Genomic DNA, 22,903 nt, shown 5'->3' on the forward strand with positions numbered 1-22,903 from the left:
GGGCCAATCGCCGTGCGGGGGGGAATAAAAATGCCAAATGGGCGTAACATCTTAGCTAGATAGCAGAGTAATCTAGTAAGAGTAATCTAGTAAGAGAGTAGGACACTAGCGACCTGGTGTTCCTGCTTTTGATTGATTGATTGATTGATTGAAACAATTATATTTTTGAGTGGTGCAACCACTCCTACATCCAGCAACGTCCGTGTACCTGTGTGTGTGTGTACCTGTATGTGTACCTGTATGTATGTATAAGTGAGCACAAGTATGTTACATATTTATACCAGTAGGGGGCACCAGAGATACAGAGAAGAAATTGGATATCCGTGTACCTGTGTGTGTGTGTGTGTGTGTGTGTGTGTGTACCTGTATGTATGTATAAGTGAGCACGAGTATGTTACATATTTATACCAGTAGGGGGCACCAGAGATACAGAGAAGAAATTGGAACGATACAGAGAAGAAATTGGAACGATACAGAGAAGAAATTGGACGATACAAATTGGAATGATACAGAGAACCAATAGACGGGAGTTGCACCACTCGGTTCACACTGGTGTGATTTTTTATAATTATATAACAATATATAGCATGGTGGGGACATTTCAAAAGAGAGAACAAGTCAACACACAAACTGGAGCGTGACACGCTCCAAATATAAGGAGCGTGTCTTGAGTGTACAGGGTTTGATGAGGTCAGATCAACATATGGAATGTCAGAACAGGAAGGACGGGTGGGGTAGGATCAACATATGGAATGTCAGAACAGGTCAGCTCCATATATGGAGATCTAAGGGTTTGAGGTCAGATGTAGAGTTGCTGGCCGGCTCCATATAGGCCTATGCAGATCTAGGTGATGAACCAGTCTTCTCCATGTATGGTTATCCAGGGTTAGATGAGTTAGATGGGTCATATATGGAGATGGCCATATATGGTGGCATGACGTCATATATCACAAGGCGTGACCATATATGGAGGCGTGACCATATATGGAGGTATGATGTCACGAGGCGTGACCATATATGAAGGTATGTCACGAGGCGTGACCATATATGGAGGCGTGACTAACACTGAGATTCAGGTTTTCATAATAAATGCAACCTACGAAAGGTAGGGCGTTCCACATTTTAGTGGCATAGGAGCAAAATGAATTAAATCCCTTGTTTGAGCCGAATCTGGGTTGCACGTGGTTTGTTGAACTCCCTCTGGTGTTGTGAGTGTGGACTGTGTTGACATTAAGGAAGTATTTGGACAGGTACATGGGTATCTTGGTGGTGTATCGAATCTTGAAGAAGTCACCAGACCCATTGCAAGGTGCTGTACTGTCAGACTCGTCAACCCTAAGCTATTCCAGCCTATCAAAATGTGCAGGGGAGAGGTGGGTTGGGGGAGTGAGGCCAAGTAGTAGCCTGACCAGTTTTCTTTGGGAAGTCTGGAGCCTGGAGTTTGTTTATGGGCATGTCATTTAAAATTTCATGTTTCATTTAAAGGGATTGTGACATTAAAAAAAAGGTTTTGGAATTGTTCTTGTTTTATTTAGGTTTTCTAATCTCAATTGCACCCAAAAAACATGAACTTTTAACATTCAGTAGATTTTCTGTGATCTGGGATTTTCTGGCTCAAACAGGTGCTCTGTTAAGTGACATCACTTACTGCAAATCCCATATATGTCAATGGGATTTGCCAGCAGATGTCACTGTTTCACTGTGTTGCCTGTTTTCATTGTAGCTCAAAAGGCCCAAAAAAACCCAAAGAAAACTTCAGACCACAGAAAATCCACTGAATGTTCAAAGTTCAGTTTCTTTGGGTGTAATTGAGGTCATAAAACCTAAAAGAAAAAAGAAAAATAAATGAAAATGAATGTCATAAAACCTTTAAAACATTTTCAGAGCAGATCTACAAGCTCAACACATCGTAATGGTGATGCTTGTGACTGAGCTTGTAGATTGCTGTGCGACACCGTCGTACAATCAATTATAAAATATGGCTTTAATTGTGCAGAGTGCTGATGTACAGTAGGCCTACATTTCTGTTTCATATCGCAGTCGTTCTCAAACATTTTCATGTCTAGGACCCTCAAATTAATCAACCTACTATACTGGGGCCCGCTTTCATTTGCTTCCTTTACTATGACCACCACAGCTCTCTGTTGGATTTCCATTTGGGGGACAGCATACACCCTCATCAAACACACAGAGATTCAGTGTGCCCGGATCATAATGGGGGGCACAGGGCAAGTTTGAGGCTTTCAGTAGGACGGCGTCCCGACTTTATGCAGGACTCAGACAGGTTTCGTGAATTAATAGGACCCTGGTTTGAAAAGTTTTTGTGCCAGTGACCTAAGATGATTTGTCAACATGTTTCGAAAATAGCAGATCTAAAATAAATACTCTAGTCTAAACATAATCACAGTAGCCTACATATACCCCATTTACAGTATTAAAGCCTGAGTATACTCTGATGAATATAATCACACATACTCTGATAAATATCATCACAGTTTGACAATCATAATCACAGTGATACCCACATAGTACACATACTCTGACAATCACAGTAGGCTACTGGCAAACAGCTACAGTGCACACTGAAGGTCAGTCGCCAGAGGCATGCACCGTTGTGTGGATAGTAGGCCTAGCAGGGTAAAACATCACATACAAAAGGAACACCAACAAGAATGAACAATAGTATACAAAAGAATACACCCTCGACAAAGCTTGCATTATACAGTACAAAATAAATCAGTTCAGACTGAGACGGATCTCCTGAAATCAGATTTGAATCAGATTTGAAACCACCTCTGAATGTGGCTCAAGTCGCAGTTGTAAAAAATCTGATTCCATGTGATTGTTTGTGTTGACTTATTTAAACAAATCGGATGTCAATCTGGATGTGGCACATCTGATTCAGGCTGGATTTGGCTGCCAGTGTAAATGGGGGAAGCAGGGTATAAGCACCTTATATTTTGCATTTGTACATGTTCAGAGCCCTACGTACGTCCGTCCAGCCTGCTCAGGGGAATTAAGCCTTAGACGCTTGTAGATTGAAAATATCAGAATCGATAAAATACATACGAGTCTAAACATGCAAAGTTGCAACCGGCGATGACGGTGTCGTTGGAGAACACATGTGACATGTCTTCAAGACTTGAAGACATATCACATGTCTGACTTCCCCTTCAACTTGAAGTTCAAGTTGAAGGGGTAGCCTACATGGATGTACCTGTTAAGGGCTTGAGTTAGTTAGGTGTCTGTGTATTGTATTTAATCTTGTTACGAAACCCATGTCTTTTTATCCACCTCGACACTAGTTCTCACCGCTCATTCTGCACATTGATGTGGTACCATAGGTGCAGGAGAGATAATAAACATTTTTTTATCCCACGATTTTGTAACCTATTTTTCACCCGTGTCAATTATCTAATGTGATCCTGGGCTCTACACACCCTCCGCCAACCTGGTGAGAGCAACGGACTTGAACTCATGCTTATGTATGAAAGGTGCTAAAGTTTATTTATTATTCCTTCATGCACGAGTGTCCAAATTGCTCCTTTACACCTAACAGGGGGGAGTTTCCCTGGTTGGACGTAGTGTGTGGAGGGGACACGTTATTCCAACCAGTTCCTTTCCCCTCCATCAGGCGCCCGGGCTGGCAGTTTAGAGACCAGGATTACTGCGGGAATCGAACCCAGCACCTTCTAGCTGTGAGCCGACTGTGCAACCATGTCCTTGTAAATTAAGTAATGCAGATACTTTACAATAAATCAATAATGTAACTCTTGAGAGCATAAAATAAAACAATGAAGACCAATGGAGATCATGAAGATATTTCATGTTGTAAAGTAAACCCAAGTAGGCCTATAAAAGTTACAATTAATTATGACACGACAGTGATGTGTATTACATTCTGCTTTCTTTTTCTGGTACATCCCACTGAAAACATAATTTAACATAATTTAACAGATGATAGTTTGTCCTGTTGTGTACATTGATAGTGTAATAGTATTAGGGCGTATCTGTCATTGGACTCACCTGGCCCAAGTAGATTGAAACCTGACAAAACATTCTTACCGGTGTGTGCCCCTGCTTTAGTTCTGTCAGTGAAACAATACACTAAAGTTTCCCTTTAAAAGTTGCATACTTGGCGCAGTTGGCGGTATATAAAATAAGGTCTAATGCAAATTAGTATTGAAAAATATGATTACTGCATACATTATCTGTCTGTCTTTCAGGAGACTGAAGCGGAACCTTCCAGGATGTGATCCTTTTGTTGACAGATGTCAACACTGTTTACACAGGAAAGGTCAACAGAGTACACCAATATGCTTCACATTAACCCAGTTGCACCACACGCAGTGTTCCAGGTAACACATTACATAAGCAATGCATTATGTAATATTACCATCATGAGAAATATATATTATATTACTTTTACAATATCAATAAAGTATTGTCAAGAGATCGTGTCAAGAGATACATTGAGACAGATAATCCACTGAGCTCTGCAAACCGGCCCTGCGTTTGTTGAAAGACTGAATGGTATAACTACTATATGGTAGGGGGAGAATGTAGAAAATTAGAGCATAGAATAATAATTCCCCTTTATTCATTGATAAAAATGTCCCCCTTAAATCCATCATTTTGATGTAGACAGTGATCAGCCCTACTGAGTGTCTTGTCTAAGTCTGATATGCATGTGGTAGGGTTTGGGGCTGATGACGCTTCCAAACAGCGGGGTGTAGTCTGGCTGTCCTGCATCCTCTGGCCAGATGAACTGGAACCTCCTCAACAGAGTCACAAGGATCAAGAAGAACTCCATACGGGCCAGACCCTCTCCCAGGCACATGCGGGGACCTGTGAAGAGCAACCTGACAATTGTACTGCGGGGTGCAGAGGAGGTCAGTCTATAGAACTGTGTTTGTAGATCCCCCCCAAATCTTAACCAAATCTATGTAGACCTACTACTGTATGCTCCCCAAGGAAAGTAGACCAATCACAGCAAACTACACTATTTATGTTATGGTAATGTATCGTTTTTCCACAATATTTTACAAGAATCCTTTCACAAACATCTGAGCCACAGACCTGCAGAGAAGGGCATGAAGGCCTCTGGCTTAACAAACTGTCCCTGTTCATCCAGGAAGTTTTCAGGGTTGAATTCATGAGGGAATTTCCATTGTCCTTTCTCAAACAGCACTGAACTCAGGTTCGGTATGATCACAGTTCCCTGTGGGGGAAAAAAATTAATATGTCCAGATTTGATAATACACAATCAAATTACCAAATTGTCCCTTGCTTACACATTTTTTTCATTTAATGTTTATTTGAAAGTGAAATATCACTTTAAATAGTTTTAATTGCTCCCTGCACACCAAAAGTCTAAATATATTACTTTTAAGAAAAGTTACATGCTAGAATGAGTGCTTGTCCAGATTTACCATATCCAACTAAGATATGAGTGATGTCCTTGCCCGTTGATTGTGACTTTGAGCGTCAAGATTTCCCTGCGGAGCAGCATACCAATCATACCGATCATGTTTTTGGAGTGGACCTGGCACAGGTATCTCCAAAATGGCATCATATTGTTGCATTGACATTCTCATTTTAAGTATTTATAAAGCGAGTATTGCACATTGTACAGGACAGGTATTGTAGCTGAGGCTCTTAGAGCAGAAAACTAAACCCACCATGTGCTCTCTACGCCTTGCCTATATAGGGAGCATTGGATGTTTTCTTTTTATAACAAAATGTCATCGCTGCAGACGTATTCTGTGACAATTATTTTGTGTCACAATGAGAAAACAAAATAAAGATTTTAATCATTTGGCATCATGCTTCATACCATGCGTCCATGAAAAACGACTCATGTGGTGTTGATCGTTCATGTTGCTTTTGTTTATACCTATACTGTATGTTCAGTTACAATTAACTAAAAAAGGTTCTGGAAAACTCCCAACTGTAAAGGTTTCATCAAGGTATGCGTATTATAAATGCATGTAATACTATACAACCAGAAGAAGCATTGTATCAAACACTATCTTCTATGAAAAGATGACACAATTAAGATTTATTAGTCTGGTCGGTGTTTCTCAACCACTGGATGGTTGTGGCTCCGTCTGTCCTCCAGGACTGAGTGACAGATGGACAGACTAACAGATTAAAAATCACTGCATCATAGGTGTCAAAGGAGATTTCCCTCTCCATCAGTTCTCATTCTTTGATATGATTCCCACGTTTGTTGTCTCTTACCCTGGGTATGGAGTATCCCTTGAGCTGTGTGTCTTTAGTGGTGCAGTGGAAGACACTGAGAGGAACAGTGTTAGCTTTCCGGAAGATCTCATGGGTCACAGCCTGCACACATGGACAGAGACCAATCACTTACCCGATCTTCTATAAATCACTAAAGTAGCATACTAGTATGCTCCTCAGAGCGCAAATCCCCACCAAGGCCGTTAGGCACTTATCTTCCCTAATCTCTTATGTAGACATTTACAGCAGTGTTTCCATTGTAAAACATTTACTGTATAATTATAAGTTTCCTCAGTCCTACCCAAGCACCTATATTCCTATGCTATGTGCCCTGCAGGGACGGAGGCTCGCAGATCCTTGGAGTAGCTATTTCCATACTATAGGCTACAGTGATGTAAGAATGCTCTGCCTCTGGGTGGTACTGGAGTAGAAAACCTTATCATCATTAGTATTTGTATTGAAATGAAATAACTGTGCACCTGCACATAGGGCATCTGGTGCCTGTCTTCAAAAGTGGCCTGCTCCTTCCCCTCAAGCACACGCTCTATCTCCTGCAGACAGCGTTCTGAGAGAGAGAGAGAGAGAGAGAGAGAGAGAGAGAGAGAGAGAGTCCAAGAAACAAAATTACCAGCAACAAATAACTAACTTTAAATGTCTGCCCATTTTTGAAAATGTGAGAATTGTGCTAAATAGGGACATAACCAGGTTAAAGTGGTTAACAGCATACAGTACGTATCTCATAGGAGAATTGGTTAAATGATTCCACAATAGATACCCTGTATCTGTGGGTAGTTCACAAGGTAGAGGAAGCCATATTGTAGGGTGTTGGAGGTGGTGTCAGTCCCAGCAAACTGGAGATCCATAACATAGCCAATAAGCTGCTCTTCAGAAAATGTCGAGTCATTAGTTCCACTCTTAGCAGACTATTGAGAGAAGGAGGAAAAAAGGAGGGGTCAACATTCATTTCTCATTTTCATCTTACCCCATCGACTAGTTTAAATAGTTACTGTTCAACACGCACGCACGAGCGCACGCACGCACGCACACACACCTTTTCCAGTTCATCCAGGTAACAGTCCAGCAAGTCTCGTGGTTTTCCAGGGACTCTGGTCTTCTTGTGCTCAACCACTAGCTCCCCGAGTTTAAGGTGCCCAGCCTGAACAGGATATAATCAAATAATATCCATCTATTAGCCTATACTGCACATATATTATTGTATGTTCGTTTCCTCACAATTCTATTAGAATTCATATTTTAAGAATGTTTTCAATGTTTATGTTGTGACAATAATGAACTTTTCTCATCAAATATTGCCTTTTGGTGAAGGCATAGACATATAAACAGACATTTGATGTCAAAACTAGATCTTTTTTTTAATGTTTTTTCTTGGGTTTGTTTGTACCCTTTTTGTAATGCTGCTTCTTGTCTGTATGGGGACTACGGCATTTGCCTATTTGGACTTTTTAGTTTTTAGATGTTTTTTAACCGGTTAGCTGTAATGACCACAGCATGCTTTAATAGTTTTTATTCTTATCTTGTCCTTTTCAATTTAAATTTTGCTTTGTAGCACAGATTTGTTTCAAATGTAAAGTGCGTTATAAATAAGATTTATTATTATTACGGGTGGAAATTAGCATTCTTGTTAAATCCGGTGAAAATACACAGCATTATATGCATTATATGTGTGGTGTTTATTAATATTTCAAATAAATATATGAATAAAAATAGACCCATTTTACAGGCTCATACATACCCTAATCATCTTGAAGGATTTCTGGAAAGGTAGTGGCAGGTGACGCACAATGGGAACAGCATCATAAAGCTGTGGGCACAGAGGAGCCTCATGTTTGCATGCAGCAAGATGGACGTAAATATTTAATCTTCCAAGATAGCGTCCCTATTCTGAACATTCAGGAAAACAATAGCAGATCTACAAGCTCACGTTGTGTTGGTACGTGTTGTGATCTAGTAGATTGGCTATTATAGTTACTTCACATACTTCACGTTGCTGTCGGGAGTAAACCGCCTAACTCCATTTTTGAGGTTTTAGATTTATATTCTTTGCATAAATCAGTGCTATTGAACACCCTTTACGTCTGTGTGTCGTTTCCAAAATATTGAACCAATAGAAAGTAGTACAAAATAATGCTTTGGACAAAACCTCTTAACTCCATTGGACCCGCAAACTGTCTGCTAAACGCAGAGGTTACCAAGGCTGGTACTAGTACCACTGTTGGTACTTGAGCCCCCCTCTGGTGGTAAACCAGGTAAACCCAAAAAATTATTAGACTGAGTTTAGTCAGAGCAGCAGCATTGTTGGCTTATAATGTGGCTCCTGTATTTTAACATCAGTTATTATGGTGGTACATGGAGAGCCAAATATTTTCGTAGGCGGTACTTCAGTATAAAAAGGTTGGGAACCAATGTTCTAAAGCAACTAATTCCACCACTCTACCCGTCTCATGCAAGTAATTGGCGATATATAAAGTCACAACACCACCAAGGTTCTATTAATTTCCTGAAATCTTTCTATTTTTAATTTCCTGAAAAATGAACATTTTGGAGTTAGGTGGTTTCTTCCCAACAGCAGAGATATACAATACACCAGTGTTGATTTTGACAATAGATTGTCTTAGTCATATAGTATTTTGAATAAATGTATTTAGTTTGTCATATTTTAGTCACCTGAAATGTTTTAGTGTTAGTCTAGTTTTAGTTGACTAAATATCATACTATTTTAGTCGACTAAATCTACAGTTGTTGACAAACATGCTTTTTGGTGGGCTTTGATGATGTCGTACTGGCAGATTTTACACTTGGTTGCATGCTGAAAATAGCCGATCTTCTGCGGATGGTTGCAGATCATTTGGTTTAGCACTTTGGCAAGGTCTCGTCTGTTCATTAGAATCAGAAAAAAAGATTTATTGTCACATCACATGTTTACTCCTGGCATTATTTCAAAGTGTCCTTTTGCAAGGCACTGAATGCCTTTTTTGTTTTGAAACAAAAACCTGGGTACTATAGCTGAACCCCTACCTGCTGCACCGAGCCTTGCATGCCTCTTCCATTAGTGTTCCAATGGTTGAATATCATGGATATATATAAAGTATAAATATACATTTACCAACCATAGCCCAAGGTCCATTTATACACTTAGCGACTTCTTTGAAAATGCCAACAAACAACTTGATGAACTCGTCGTCATAGTTGTGCCGTGTTCCAAACAGAACTTGGCAGATGATGTTGTTTGCAGCATTATGGAACAATACGTGAGGATTCATAGTTTTACCTGTAAAACAAATAATCCTGATTAATTACATTAGACCAAGCGGCTTCACTGGAGATTACTACTTACGTTTATTTTATTTGTATTTTATGTTATATTATTTATTTTATCCATGTAGAGAATTTCAACAATCGAGGAAAATATCTTGAGCCAAACAGAATATTAAAAGTATATATTTTATTTATTTTTTAGCACTGGTCAGGGCTTATATTGATGGTCTTACTTTCTAATGGCTATATATTCTCCATATTACCAATGCTGCTGTCCAATAGCTCCACCATATGTTTTATCTCTCCCAAAATCCTGTCCTCCATGGACTGTTTCCCTAAACCAAAGTTCCTTAGTGTCGTTAGAGCAAAGCGACGGTGCTCCCTCCAGCCATGATTGTAGTCTGCTAGAACCACACCTGGAACTAATTTAAGAAAGGCACAAGTCAGAAGTTAACCTAGAATACCTAGGCCTAGAATGAGCTGTTTCAGTTCAGAAGCACATGTCATTATAAAGTATACTAAAATTACAGTATGACAACATTTGCATTTTACCTTTCTGTTGGATTAAATGATTAGCCATGAGATCCTTGGGTCGTCCAGAAAAGTCAGCAGCCTTTGTGACCAAGGCCTCTTTTATTGCCTCAAGGCCATTTATGACAACTACTGGTTTGGATCCAAAGAACAGACTGAAGACATCGCCATAGCACTCGGCCAACTGGGAGAACAGTGACACTCGCAGTTATAAAGTGAAAGTGGAATAACTAGTCACTATCATTAACGTTTTGTTCATTTTGGCCCACAGTAATATAATGTTCAAATTATGCAATACATTTCAATGCCAAAACCTGGAAAATACACTCAAACAGAAAATTTGCTGTACTGTACCTAGAGAGATCAACCATAGAGCCAAAAAGTAATTTAAAATCCCATTCCCAGGGGCACCTGCTGGCCTAGTGGTCCAGGCACATATATAGGCACACAACGACCTTTGCTGTATGTCAGTCCCTATCTCTCTCTCTCCCTGTTTCCTGTCAAATTCCACTGTGTACTATTAAATAATGGCTAAAAGCCCCAAAAATATCTTAAAGAAATAAATCCCAATTTCATAGTGGCATCCATGTTAGCCGAGTCTGGCTGTACTTGAAATCGATGGTGAAAAGTTATATTTTGTAAAGCCTTGTTTTTATGTTAGTTTGTGTAACCCTGCTACTGATAGCCATGAACAACATCAGATACTGTACAGCGGGGGCAACAGCTCCACCAGAGTACTCCAGACTTCCATCGATCTCCAGAGCAACCTTAGTGACTTCTTCCTGGGGGATCCCAAGACGTTCCAAGGCCAGTGAATCGATGCGTTTCCTCCAGCTGTGCCTTGGTCTGCCCCGGGGTCTCCTCCCAGGGACGTGCCTCGAGGACCTCCCTAGGGAGACACCCGAGAGGCATCCTAACCAGATGCCCAAACCACTACCTAAGCTGGCTCCTTTCCAGCTGAAGAAGCAGCGACACTACGCCGTCTCTACTCCGAGTCTCTCTCGCGTGACTGAATTCATTTCGGGCCGCTTGTATTTACGACCTTATTCTTTCGGTCATGACCCACCCACACATAGATTGCTTGGTAGACAGAGAGCAATAAATACTTGGGCAATAATGCAACAATAATAACGTTTAGCTTGTCTTGAGGTGGGAATACATCTTTTCAGCATGTTTAAACATGAATGTCAAAAGGTAACAAGAAATAAAATAGAATCACAATTGGTTGACATGATTCAGTATGTCCAAAGGTCTTCATTCAAGATTTACACTTGTGCGCGCACACACGCACACACAAACGTATGATCCAACACTATCAGCCCATATGTGTCATCTGTAGTGTTTTGTATAAATTAGTAGTCGTACCTTCCCCAGATCTTCAAGAGGATTCTCCAGACTGATTTGCAGCAGGTTTCCAAAGATGGGGAAGGGTCTGGGGCCTGGTGGGAAGTTCTTGTCCCTGCGTATCCATACAAAAAAGAAAACAAGGCAAAAGGCCAAACATAAGAGAATAAACGATCCAACCATAATTGGCACTGATGCCCTCTCTGATGCCCTCTCTACTAGTATGAGGTTTCTTCACAGAAGTGTCTCTCATCTAGTTTAGCAAACAAACAGTGACATTGATTGACAGGGGCATGTCGACTCATGTGGCACCGACCGTGATTGGTCTTTGGCCTGTGCTGGTAGACTGTCACTCATTTACCCATGATTTGGTTCATCTGCTTTCCTTGATTGGCCCGCCGCCCATTCAACATTTATTGTGGGTGCATTTCATTGTTGTGACTTATTATTATACTGATCTTTGTGTCAGCTTCTGCTGCACATAGGCTATAATAAAATTGGAACCCAGTTCATATACCGTACATGTGTTGGCATCTAGTCTACCTTTCTGTCTATGATGATTTCATTGTTGAATGCATTTTTTTCTATTTGTAACATTGTGCAGCTTTACACCTCAGAACTGATTAGCTGAACCTAGTCTACAGAGCACTGCACGCACCCAGACTGTTTGACCAGAATGGAACAGCTAGAGCCTGAATTAGTATCATCAGTAACATCTGTGAAGGAAGTTGGAATTGGCCAAGGAAGCTTTGAGAAGGAAAGGACATGGACACGTGACTGGGCTGCGCTATGACACTTTCACGGATGCTTTAATCTATGATCCTTTCATGGGAGCCAAACGAAGCCAAACTACAACCGGAACTTCCGGAAGTTTGGCAGAATGAGAGTCATGAGAGCTCAGTGACCAGATCATGAACAGACTGCGACCTTTTGTAAAGTAATCACTTCTGGAAAACAAGACATATAACACGTTATTGTCTGGTGTGTTGATTTTCGATGTGTACAGTACACAGTGTAATTTTTATAGAGGTATCTAAAGAGCACAAATACCTTTCTGAACGTACCATGTATCGTGAGACTTCCCACTGTTTCCTGTTTGGCAGGCAAATCTTGGATACCTCAGAGCCAGAAATGATACCTGCTGCTGATTAGATCCTCAGATAAAATGATATAGCCTACTGTGCACTCTGTGCACATCGAAAAGCAAGTGATTAGAAAACAACCTGTGATATGTCTTCATTTATATTCCTGAACCGATTATATGACAACGGTCTCAATTGTTCAGAAATAGTGTTTGTTATGAGCTGGTCCAGCCGGCTCCAGTCACTGTATTCATTGAACTTCCGTTCAGTTAACCACTTCAGACACACTGTACTGTAAGAATGGACCTGAGTCGCAATGTACGAGGTCTTTTTCAATCTTCACCAAATATCTTTGTCAAAAATAGCAGATCTACAAGCTGCACCCCTCCCCCCCCCCCCCCCCCCCCCCCAATAGAGTAATGCGTGTGACATCATCACACCCGGAAGGTATGCGGGAACGTCTACTGAGTGGCAAAAAAAATAATTATGGCCTTGACAGCCCACATCCAAGCAGAAAAGTCTTATTGCACTAAAGCTATATTAAACTCACTTTGCCACTCTCTTTATGCATGCACATACCCTCTATAGTCTATAGGGATGCTGGTGTGGTGATGGTTAAACGTCTGTATGAAGTTATGTCCTAATAATGGAAATGGCTATATTCATACTATCCGTTCATATTCATTCTCATTTTCAACATACTAAAGATTTACGTACCATAATATCATATACCGGTAACTGGTTGTATGGTTGTAAAAAATAACTGTCATTCAGGGGTACCAAGTTGAGTCAAGAAATCAGGTTATTACACTTATAATAAATTAATACAAACCTTAATCATGAGTTAAATAATAATAATAATAATAATAATAATAAACCTTTATTTGTATAGCACCTTTCATGACCTTTCAGCTCAAAGTGCTTTACAGAGTAATGGAGAAAAAAGAAATAGGAAAGCATGAATAATTAGTTACAAAAGCACTACTTGTATCGGTTTGTTTCATTATGTCTGCTACTCAGACTTCTCCTATGTTACATAAATTGGACTTTAGGAATAAAAAAATGCTGCCATATAGAAGCATTAAAATATTACATATGACTGTCTCAGTCTGTCTGACACACACACACACACACGCACGCACGCACGCACGCACGCACGCACGCACGCACGCACGCACGCACGCACGCACGCACGCACGCACAAGCATCGCTTTAGGTATAATAATAGAAAGACAAAAGATGGGCCTGCACAGCGGTTAATCCGTCCCTGATTGGCGGATGGCCTTAAAGTGCCCCTACTGTACATTCAGTAGGACGTTATTTGTAAAAAATGTAGCTAAGATTACATTTTGCTTAACTTATGTACAAATCTTACAATGGACCGTTACATTCAGAGACATCAAGAGTAGTGACATATTTTCTCTCCCCCTTGTGCTTTCAGATTCGCACTCAACAGTCCTCATAGTTCTTCTCTCTTTCTTTCTCCAGACTTCTCCTACTTTACATCTCTCTGTCGGATCCCCATGCGGTAGGGTTTTGGGGTCAGAGTGACCCCAAACACGGGGGTGTAGTCTGGCTGTCCTGCATCCTCTGGCCAGATGAACTGGAACCTCCTCAACAGAGTGACCATGATCAGGAAGAGCTCCATACGGGCCAGACCCTCTCCCAGGCACATGCGGGGACCTGGTTCATGTAAGGACATTCTGTCAGTGAATGAATGATAGCAAAAGAGACGCCTTTTGCATGCTTTAGCGCATTGGTCAATGTGCATGTGATATGCCCATGACCATCATACTGCTCCCACCTGTCCAGCAGATGGCACTGCCCCCCCTCCCTTATCTACTGTATGTCATTGTGTTGATTGACCATTGGGTCTACTACTGTGTTGTGTTCTTCTGAAGACGGAACAGGCCAAATGTTAATAATGTTAATCTTCTTTTTAAGGGCGTGCATGTGTGTCAGTAAACTCGGTTTACTCCTTAAAGGACAACCAAGGTTCATGTTTTAGGTTGTTATTAGAGAAAGTAAAAGATGAGTATATATTTTTTCTATTTTTTATTTGCTGCTTTCTTTCGCGTTAGGGATTTTAGCTATTTTTGACTAAAATGAAAGAAAGCAGCAAAAAATAAATAAAAAAATAACACTCATCTTTTACTTTCTCAAAAAACAAAGTTGCCCTTTAACTTGTTCTTTCCTGCACTTGGGCCCTGCTTAAAATCCTCACTGCAGGGCTGGGCTGGGCTCAACGGCTTAGTAGTTCTAGTGATAACTAAGGTGTGTGCTATGCAAATGAACATACACGTATTTTATTGTGATAACGGGGCCAAAGTACAGTATGTCCAGTAATTAAACCCCAGATACAGGCTTGATGTGCAATTAAAGGATCAACAACTGCTAGTTTTGGAATGTTCAACCTGAAGAGTTTAAGTTGGCAATGGCACTTCATTAATGTACTCTCTTTTCTTCCCCTACCCCCCATATCCATGTTTTAGAATTATATAGTTTATATCGTACTATATCGTTTTTTCTTTATCTTATCTTTTAAATGTCCTATTAGCCAATAATATTATGGTCAAGGTCAATGTCAAGATTCTTTATTGTTACTTCCACAGTACACACTCACACATACTGTATATGGGGGAAAAATATTCTCCCCAGTGCGACATGCATGTAAACCCAGAAAAGAATTCATTAAAAAACAAATCACTTAAACTGAGTGTTCTCTCATACCCAGATTGGAAACCAGACAAACCGCTTTGAAAGAACCTACTCACCTGCAGAAAAGGGCATGAAGGCATCTGGTTTAACGAACTCTCCCTGGTCATTAAGGAAGTTTTCAGGGTTGAACTCATTAGGGAATTTCCACTGTCCCTCTTCAGACAGTACGGAGGATAGATTGGGAATGATCATAGTACCCTGGGGGGAAACAGAAACAAAACAAAAACATTAGAAAGAAATGAAGAAACTGTGTAGTTTATTTATGTTACCACTGTAAAACCTTTGCTATGCCTCATACCATATGACCACAGATACATTCGTATCATGAATCTAGAGACTTTTGGTGGGCTGGTCATTTTTTTTTTTTTTTTAAGATATTTTTTTGCGGCTTACGCCTTTATTGATTTTTTTAAGGGATAGAAAGTAGGCTGACAGGAAACGGGAGAGAGATGGGGGGATGACATGCGGTAAAGGCCGTGTCGGGTCCGGGAGTCGAACCCGCGGCACACCGCGACTGGATCACCAGTCCGGTGCCCAGACCGTTACGCTACGGCCTGGGCCGGGCTGGTCATTTTGAAAGTGGCTCTCAAGTAAAATAAAGTGTGGGCACCCCTGCTATAGAGCTAACAAGTGATGCCTTTTTTTTTCACCAGCGCAGGTTCCAGAGGTAGAAATCCCATATTTCTACATAGACGTTTCAAAGAATCCGGAATAATAATCCTGATAAATCATGCCCATAAAACATTTGAATTCTGTTCATAAAAATTGGACAATGCAAAAAAGGTAAAGGTAAAAGACTGTACCAACCTCCTCATAGGGAGCAGTTAGGGGTTCAGTGTCTCGCTCAAGGACATTTTGACAATAATAGTACAATAATAACACATTTATATGGCGCTTTTCTTATTACCCAAAGTTGCTTTACAAACAAAACAACTTTATTAAGAGAGAAAGTTAATAACTAGGCTAGTAACACAGGGGGAGCCCAGGATCGAATTCAGGAAGCTTCCGAATCCCAAGCTCTACCTCCTGAGCCACTGCCATGCCCATAACACCTGTCTCTTCTTACCCTGGGTATGGAGTATCCCATGAGCTCTGTGTCTTTAGTGGTACAGTGGAAGACACTGAGAGGAACAGTGCTCGCTATCCTCTGGACCTCATGGGTCATAGCCTGTATGGACAGAGAACCATTACACACACAGTGCCATCGTATATGATCCACAAAATGTATCAGTCAATCAGAAACATTGATCAATTATGATGTCACCTAACCTGGACGTAGGGCATCTGGTGCCTGTCGTCATAACTGGCATTGTCCTTCCCCTCTAACACCCGGTCTATCTCCTGCTGACAGCGTTCTAAGAGAGAACGTGGTATTTTCATAAACTGCTACGATTTATAATAGCATGTTAGAACGTGGAATACGACAGGAAGCACACACATCTCCAGAAATTCTACAGGTGCTGGTCAAAAATACGTACAATGAAAAAGGAAGGGATGTACGCACACTGAATTGTAGATCCCAGGAAAACTTGTTACAACGTTTCGACCACTTCGTCATACCTGACGAAGACCCACGTTGTAACAAATAAAGAATTTTCCTGGGAGCTACAATTCAGTGTACGTACATCCCTTCCTTTTTCATAGAATGTTAGAACGTAACATGAAGGACAAGACAGAGAATACACAGTAGAATCCTCTGTGTCATTTCACAAAACCGGGAAAGCATCTGTATCATTTTAGATTTTTGCATTGGCTATTAAAAAATATATATAAGATATACAAGCTCACAGTGTGTCACTTTGTGACGCACTGCAAGCTTGTACATATCTGCTATTTTTGAAATTCTTTAGATTTTCCAGAGGTCCTTGGAAGTTACCCACAGCACACATTCTAGATCCAGAGTTGAACACAGTAACCTCTTACCCAGTACAACCGACAGAGTGCAAGGTCATGACATGAACCTTAGTCAACCTGAACCAACAACAGTATGTGATCCAAGAAATTGAGTGCCAACGTGTGTACTACAACAAAGTACTTACCCTGTACTTGTGGATAGGTCATAAGGTAAAGGAATCCAGTAAGCAGGGTGTTGGATGTAGTGTCAGTCCCAGCAAAGTGCAGATCCAGAACGTATGTGATTAGCTGCGGCTCTGAAAATGATGAGCCATCATCCCCTCTCTGGACAGAACACAGTGAGGTACGTTTGGTTCAGTATGGAGAATGAGGAGGGCTTACAATTTCAAAATGCATGCTATATTAATATCTTATGGTACAGTATACTGTATCAGGGTTTCCTGTACATCCAGAGTAGTCTAGATGCATGCATGGGGATGCGCAATATATGGACAAAATGTGATACCTTAACATAGCTCTGATCAGAACCTCTCCCTCCACTATAGCTCTGAGTCGAGATGAGTTGCTCTACGTAAGGAGCTGGCAGAGTATCCCTAACATTAACTCAGTAAAATGAATACAACAATACAAGAAAGAACTACTGGGGCGAGGCAAGCTCGCATTGTAGGGTAACCGAAATGCTTGCCCCAAAACACACTCATCCCCATTTTGTAGGGCCTATAAATGCCACACTATGGCCCTCATTTATCAATTGAGTGTAAAGGAGTGAAAACATATGTTTAGATGCCTGTGACAGCCTCTCAGCTGGTCAAACAATGCTACTCCGCTGTTCTACGACAGAAAAACAGGTGAGGACAAAGCGTACGACAGCTCCCGACCAGACGTGAGTTTTGAACTTTGTCAAGTTCAATTTCAAGCTTTGGCGGAAATGGTAAATGCCGAAAATTTCTGTAATTTCAGCGTGCACCCATATTTTGGCGTACGCACGGTTGATAAATGAGGGCCTATAGTTACTGCTCCGAGACAGTGAACTGAAAGAAATATCACAAAATCTAGTAAAGTACAACATCTGTCAGACCATGCCATGCATGCATATATTCGTGCACACTCACCTTATCCAGTTCATCCAGGTAGCAGTCAATGAAGTCTCGAGGTTTCCCAGGGATTCTAGTCTTTTTATGCTCTGTTACTATACGAGTTGACTGTGCCTGACATTGCTGAGAAAGAGACACTAAAGGCATTAATTTGGAAAAATGGTGCCATTCATTTATTAATTAAATCTTTTTCATATGTTTTGGTTGTATTAAAAATTATAAGAGGTCATGATTTTGAACCCCAGGCCCAGCAAACATACCTCAACATTCTTAAAGGCTCTCATGAAGGGAAGTGGAAGGTAACGGATCATGTGACAGGAGTCATACAACTGGGGAAAGAGAAATCATTAATCCAATTTGACCCACTATAAATGGAATTGTAAATGGAATGTCACGGTTGTCACCTATGAATTTGTCTGTTATATGGCCTTAGAGAGCCCTTGTTGTTCAAGTATGTAAAAGACTGCTTGTGGAGACATGTAAAAGTGTAAAACTCTAATAATAATATCACTTAAATGCCAATGATATCTCATTTGGCTGACCAGTTGAAACACTTCTAAACCCATTCATCAGTGATTTATTTGTTCGTAGTTACTGCACTTTGGCTTTTAGGGCAGAATAGTTTGGATGATTTCCAGTACATTTTCCAAGTAATTCACATCAAAGACTGAGAAGATGTTTTACCAGTACATCACGTCACCCACCATGGCCCAGGCTCCGTTGGCAATCTTTGCATTCTCAGTGTAGAGGCGAACTATCAGTTTGATGAAGGTGTCGTCGTAATCGTAGCGTGTTCCAAATAGAACCATGCAGATGATATTGGAGGCTGCATTATGGAACAATAAGTGAGGGTCCATGGTTTTACCTAAAGAGAAAAAAGACTAAATGAACAGTGAACAATATTGTTACCTGACACAACAGCAAAACATTTGTGAATGGCTACATTATTAATAACCAAATTCAATTTCATATTTTTAACTGACTGTTAGTAAAGATGGCAACAATGATGATGTGCCTTATTGTTATTTGGAAGCATACTGTAAAGGCCTATTCATAGTCTGGATTTTCGGTGGTGAGGTGACCACCGCTCTGGTGGTGAGCTGACCACCGGAGCTGAAATAACGTTGAGCGGTGGAGAGTAAAAACAGAGAGAAGGGCTGGAGCGGTGGCGGTGGTTTGCTCTTCACCGCGGCTCGTGACGTCATGTTGTAGTTCGGTGGTCACCCCACCACCGTAAATCCAGACTATGTATGAGCCTTTAGAGACATTTGCGCCATGTTGTTTCTTATTTGATGACATCACTGCAGGCCATTAACCCTGTCCCTAATCAAGCGCAGGTGTTGCTGATGGGAGAGGCAAACAGTTTTTGACTTTGTTTCAGGAAAGCTGTGGTCTGTGTCCATTTGACTGTTTTCCCAGCAGTTCAGTAAAACAGTTCACTTATGTTAGGTGGAAGGGTCCTCACCTCAAGCAGGTCACAGGTGGGAAATCCCACAACCTGAGGGGCTACTTTGCCACAACTCTCACACCCATAACCACTTAACCCTACTGACAACTGTGCTGTATGATAATGTCACTGGCTGTATGTCACTGGCCGGAGAGGATCTATACTTACTTTTCTCCCTCTACACCAAATCAATTCGCCAATAAATATCACAACACAACGTCTTGTAGATCTGCTATTTTGGCTGAATGTTCGCCTATTTGCCAGAATATCCCCATGCTACGGTTCATGGGGTTAACTCACACCAGATGAGCCTGGACACTTCATGGAGAAGTGGAATAAGTAGACACAGATAACCAACATACCGTTGTGCTTCTTCAATGGTTCCATGACGTATTCTAGCTCTTCCAGAATCCTCTCCTCCATGGACTGTTTCCCCAAGCCAAAGTTCCTCAGGGTCATCAGTGCGAAGCGACGATGCTCCCTCCAACCGGGATTGTAGTCAGCCAGAATCACTCCTAATGTATTAGTGTGACGACAGAAAAACTCATTGGAAATGCGTCCAATCAAACACTGATATATCAACGCCATTTTGTTGGGTTTTAGTTTCAGTCAAGCAAAAAATAATCTCTCATGCTGAGACACACACACACACACACACACACACACACACACCACATCACTGTCTCACCTCTCCCTTGGGTTATATCATTGACCATGAGGTCTTGGGGCCGTCCAGCGAAGTCAGCAGCCTTAGTGAGCATTGCCTCTTTCATGGCCTGGAGCCCGTGGATGATCACGGCGGGTCTATGGCCAATGAACAGACTGTAGACATTACCATACGTCTTGCCCAGCTGTGTAGGAGACAAGACAGACAGTCAAGGAGTGTTGTTGACCTTGACATACCTGTATACATCTATGCTGATTTACGACAGGGAAAAGTCCAATCAACACACAAAATAAATGGTCAACTAACAGTATTGAAAAAGGAAGGGATGTCCGCACACTGACGAAGACCCACAGTGGTCGAAACGTTGTAACAAATAAATAATTTTCCTGGGAGCTACAATTCAGTGTACGTACACCACTTCCTTTTTCATTGTACATATTTTTGAACAGCACCTGTAGAATTTCTGGAGATGTGCGTGCTTCCTGTCGTATCCTACAACTAACAGTATTGTCCATGTTTCTAATATATTTAATTAAAAATAAATATTGATACATTAAACTCAAACTAGTGCTGCTGTTCACCCATAAAATGGTCGTACACTGCACATAAACAGCCTTTAAAAATATTATAACATATATATAGCCATATGGTTGCAGTTGTTATTTTGCCCCTTTAATGATGTCAAGGCAGGACATGCTCAAGGCCAAGGTTGCCAGTGTATATAACAAGGTCCCAGGTGTTGCTGATTGATTGGCAGAGATAAACAGTTTTCAAAGCTACCTCCCGTATCAGTTTTGATATTTAGCTGCCAGTTGTCAGTATTGTGTAATGTATGTGTAAATACAGGAACATGACACATGGCAACAAGTCAACACTCTCTAGTACTAGACAGTACACTTTGTCACAGCACAGGTTGTGACCATGCCTGTTATTTATTTACTTTAGTAATAGTTACTATTTGTCACCAGGAAAGGGTCCAAATCAACTTCTGAAGTGGGGATACTTTAAATTAGGTTTACATACATTAAATGTATCATGCAATAACCATGTTACCCGTAGGCTACCACAGTGGTTGGTTGGTTGAGAATCACTGGGCTACCCCACAACCCCAAACCGGAGCAGAGCATCGTAAATTATTAATGGCAATGCACATTAAAATCCTCAGTGTTCAATAATCTATTTGTAACTCTAGTGTGCAAATGTAACAATAAGTGACCATTTGGTTACATTATATACAGTGTAAGATATAACCAATGGATATCAGGTTCAGCCCCGGAGAATTCCATATTCCATTTATTCCTATAGCTATAGCCTCCCTCAGGGGTGGGAAACTTTGATGATGGAGAGGGACACTATATTTTTCACACTCCCTCCAGAGGGCCACATTGCACTTTGTCAGGCAGAAACCTCTTTTTAAGTGGTGCAACCACTTCTACATCCAGCATGCAATGTCCATGTACCTGTTTGTGTACCTGTGTGAGCACGAGTGGTGTGCGCATGCGTGAAATTGGAATGAGAGAAGTATGTGACATGGCTGCCACCTGCTGGACGCAAACGATACAGAGAAGAAATTGGAACGATACAGAGAAGAAATTGGAATGATACAAATTGGAACGATACAGAGAACCAATAGACGGGAGTTGCACCACTTGGTTCACACTGGTGTGATTTTTCATGAATGAATGGCCTTCTGTCAAGTTCTGTGTCGTTCTATGTCACACAAAAATAGCAATAATAGCCAATCTACAAGCGTGTCTTCAAACGTGTGGCTGCGTGAAATGTTTTGAGCTTGTAGATCTGCTATTTCTGCTATATTTGAATTGGAATCCTGAACATTTTTTTTTTCAAATTAAATTAGTTTACTTCCATTAACTATGAACTTAATTACAAATACATTTGGCAGGTGAAAATTATATCAGTATTCAAATATTAACACATGTGGCGGTGGCCCCTGGCCATGAGTTGCCCATGTATGGCCAGCCTAACAAATGCAATATCGCAGAGGAATTGACTGCAGAATTCTACTATAGTGTTTTGTGTACTCAGCCAATAATGAATTGCTGCAACTTAATTGGGGTCAGCTCAGCCATGTGGTATAATATCCATTTGAAAATTCTAAATCATCTCCACTTCTTATACGACATTCACAGAATCACATTCGACAGTTCAAAGAATAAGAAATGCAAAGGTATCATGACATTAACTTAGCACGTTAGCAGTGTGATAAGCCCAAATAGCAGATCAAATACATGTTGCAGACTAAAAAACATGTTGAAAGTGCCCTTTAAATTAACACTATTTGTTCAGTGAAACATAATCTTTCTTACCCTTTCAAAGTCCTTCATGGGGTTTTCTATGCCAATTTGCAGCAGGTTGCCCAGGAGGGGCAGAGGAGTGGGTCCAGGGGGGAAGTTCTTGGGCCTTTGCGGTCTGAGGAGGTAGAATAGGAGACCAACACAGAGCCATAGCAGGACGAACGAACCCAACATGGTGAACTTGAAGTGAACACAACACGAACACGACAGGACAGGATTCTAGTCTGCTGCACAGCCAGCCTGGCTGTCTGACTGTATGTTGGACTCAGAGCAGGGGAAGTTGCTCAATTCTGGACTATGAACAAATCAGCAAGGCTTCCTCTGTCCTCTCT

The 22,903-nt window shown here is 41.0% G+C and overlaps 2 protein-coding genes across 2 annotated transcripts; both read right to left on the reverse strand.

The window, feature by feature from the left end:
- Window positions 1-4,578: 4,578 nt before the first annotated feature.
- Window positions 4,579-11,751, reverse strand: LOC310857188 (cytochrome P450 2B4-like; the record flags this gene model as incomplete). The annotated part of the gene is made up of 13 exons (XM_083762799.1): window positions 4,579-4,848; window positions 5,080-5,221; window positions 6,244-6,345; window positions 6,723-6,808; window positions 7,019-7,166; window positions 7,295-7,399; window positions 7,997-8,065; window positions 9,372-9,532; window positions 9,783-9,935; window positions 10,072-10,234; window positions 10,761-10,832; window positions 11,416-11,509; window positions 11,711-11,751. 13 exons carry the CDS (start codon window positions 11,749-11,751, stop codon window positions 4,658-4,660), a joined length of 1,527 nt encoding a protein of 508 aa, XP_083618925.1. The 3' UTR covers window positions 4,579-4,657.
- Window positions 11,752-13,353: 1,602 nt separating this feature from the next.
- On the reverse strand, window positions 13,354-22,871 carry LOC310857015 (cytochrome P450 2B4-like). Its single transcript, XM_083762610.1, has 11 exons — window positions 22,584-22,871; window positions 20,278-20,440; window positions 19,952-20,104; window positions 18,847-19,007; window positions 18,403-18,471; window positions 18,161-18,265; window positions 17,234-17,372; window positions 16,464-16,549; window positions 16,261-16,362; window positions 15,251-15,392; window positions 13,354-14,159 (listed from the first exon to the last, which is right to left on the reverse strand). The coding sequence occupies exons 1-11, from the start codon at window positions 22,743-22,745 to the stop codon at window positions 13,972-13,974; spliced, it is 1,470 nt and encodes a 489-aa protein (XP_083618736.1). The 5' UTR covers window positions 22,746-22,871; the 3' UTR covers window positions 13,354-13,971.
- Window positions 22,872-22,903: the final 32 nt, after the last annotated feature.

The sequence above is a fragment of the Protomyctophum parallelum genome (genome assembly GCF_964188405.1).
Source record: "Protomyctophum parallelum genome assembly, chromosome: 4".
Lineage (NCBI taxonomy): Eukaryota > Metazoa > Chordata > Actinopteri > Myctophiformes > Myctophidae > Protomyctophum > Protomyctophum parallelum.

Coding starts and splice junctions, on each gene's coding strand:
- LOC310857015 (XM_083762610.1), bottom strand. CDS start 22,745: ATGTTGGGTTCGTTCGTCCTGCTATGGCTCTGTGTTGGTCTCCTATTC. Junction 16,550..17,233: donor GACCTATCCACAAGTACAGG/GTAAGTACTTTG, acceptor GTTCTCTCTTAG/AACGCTGTCAGCAGGAGATA. Junction 14,160..15,250: donor CTTCATGCCCTTTTCTGCAG/GTGAGTAGGTTC, acceptor TACATGAACCAG/GTCCCCGCATGTGCCTGGGA.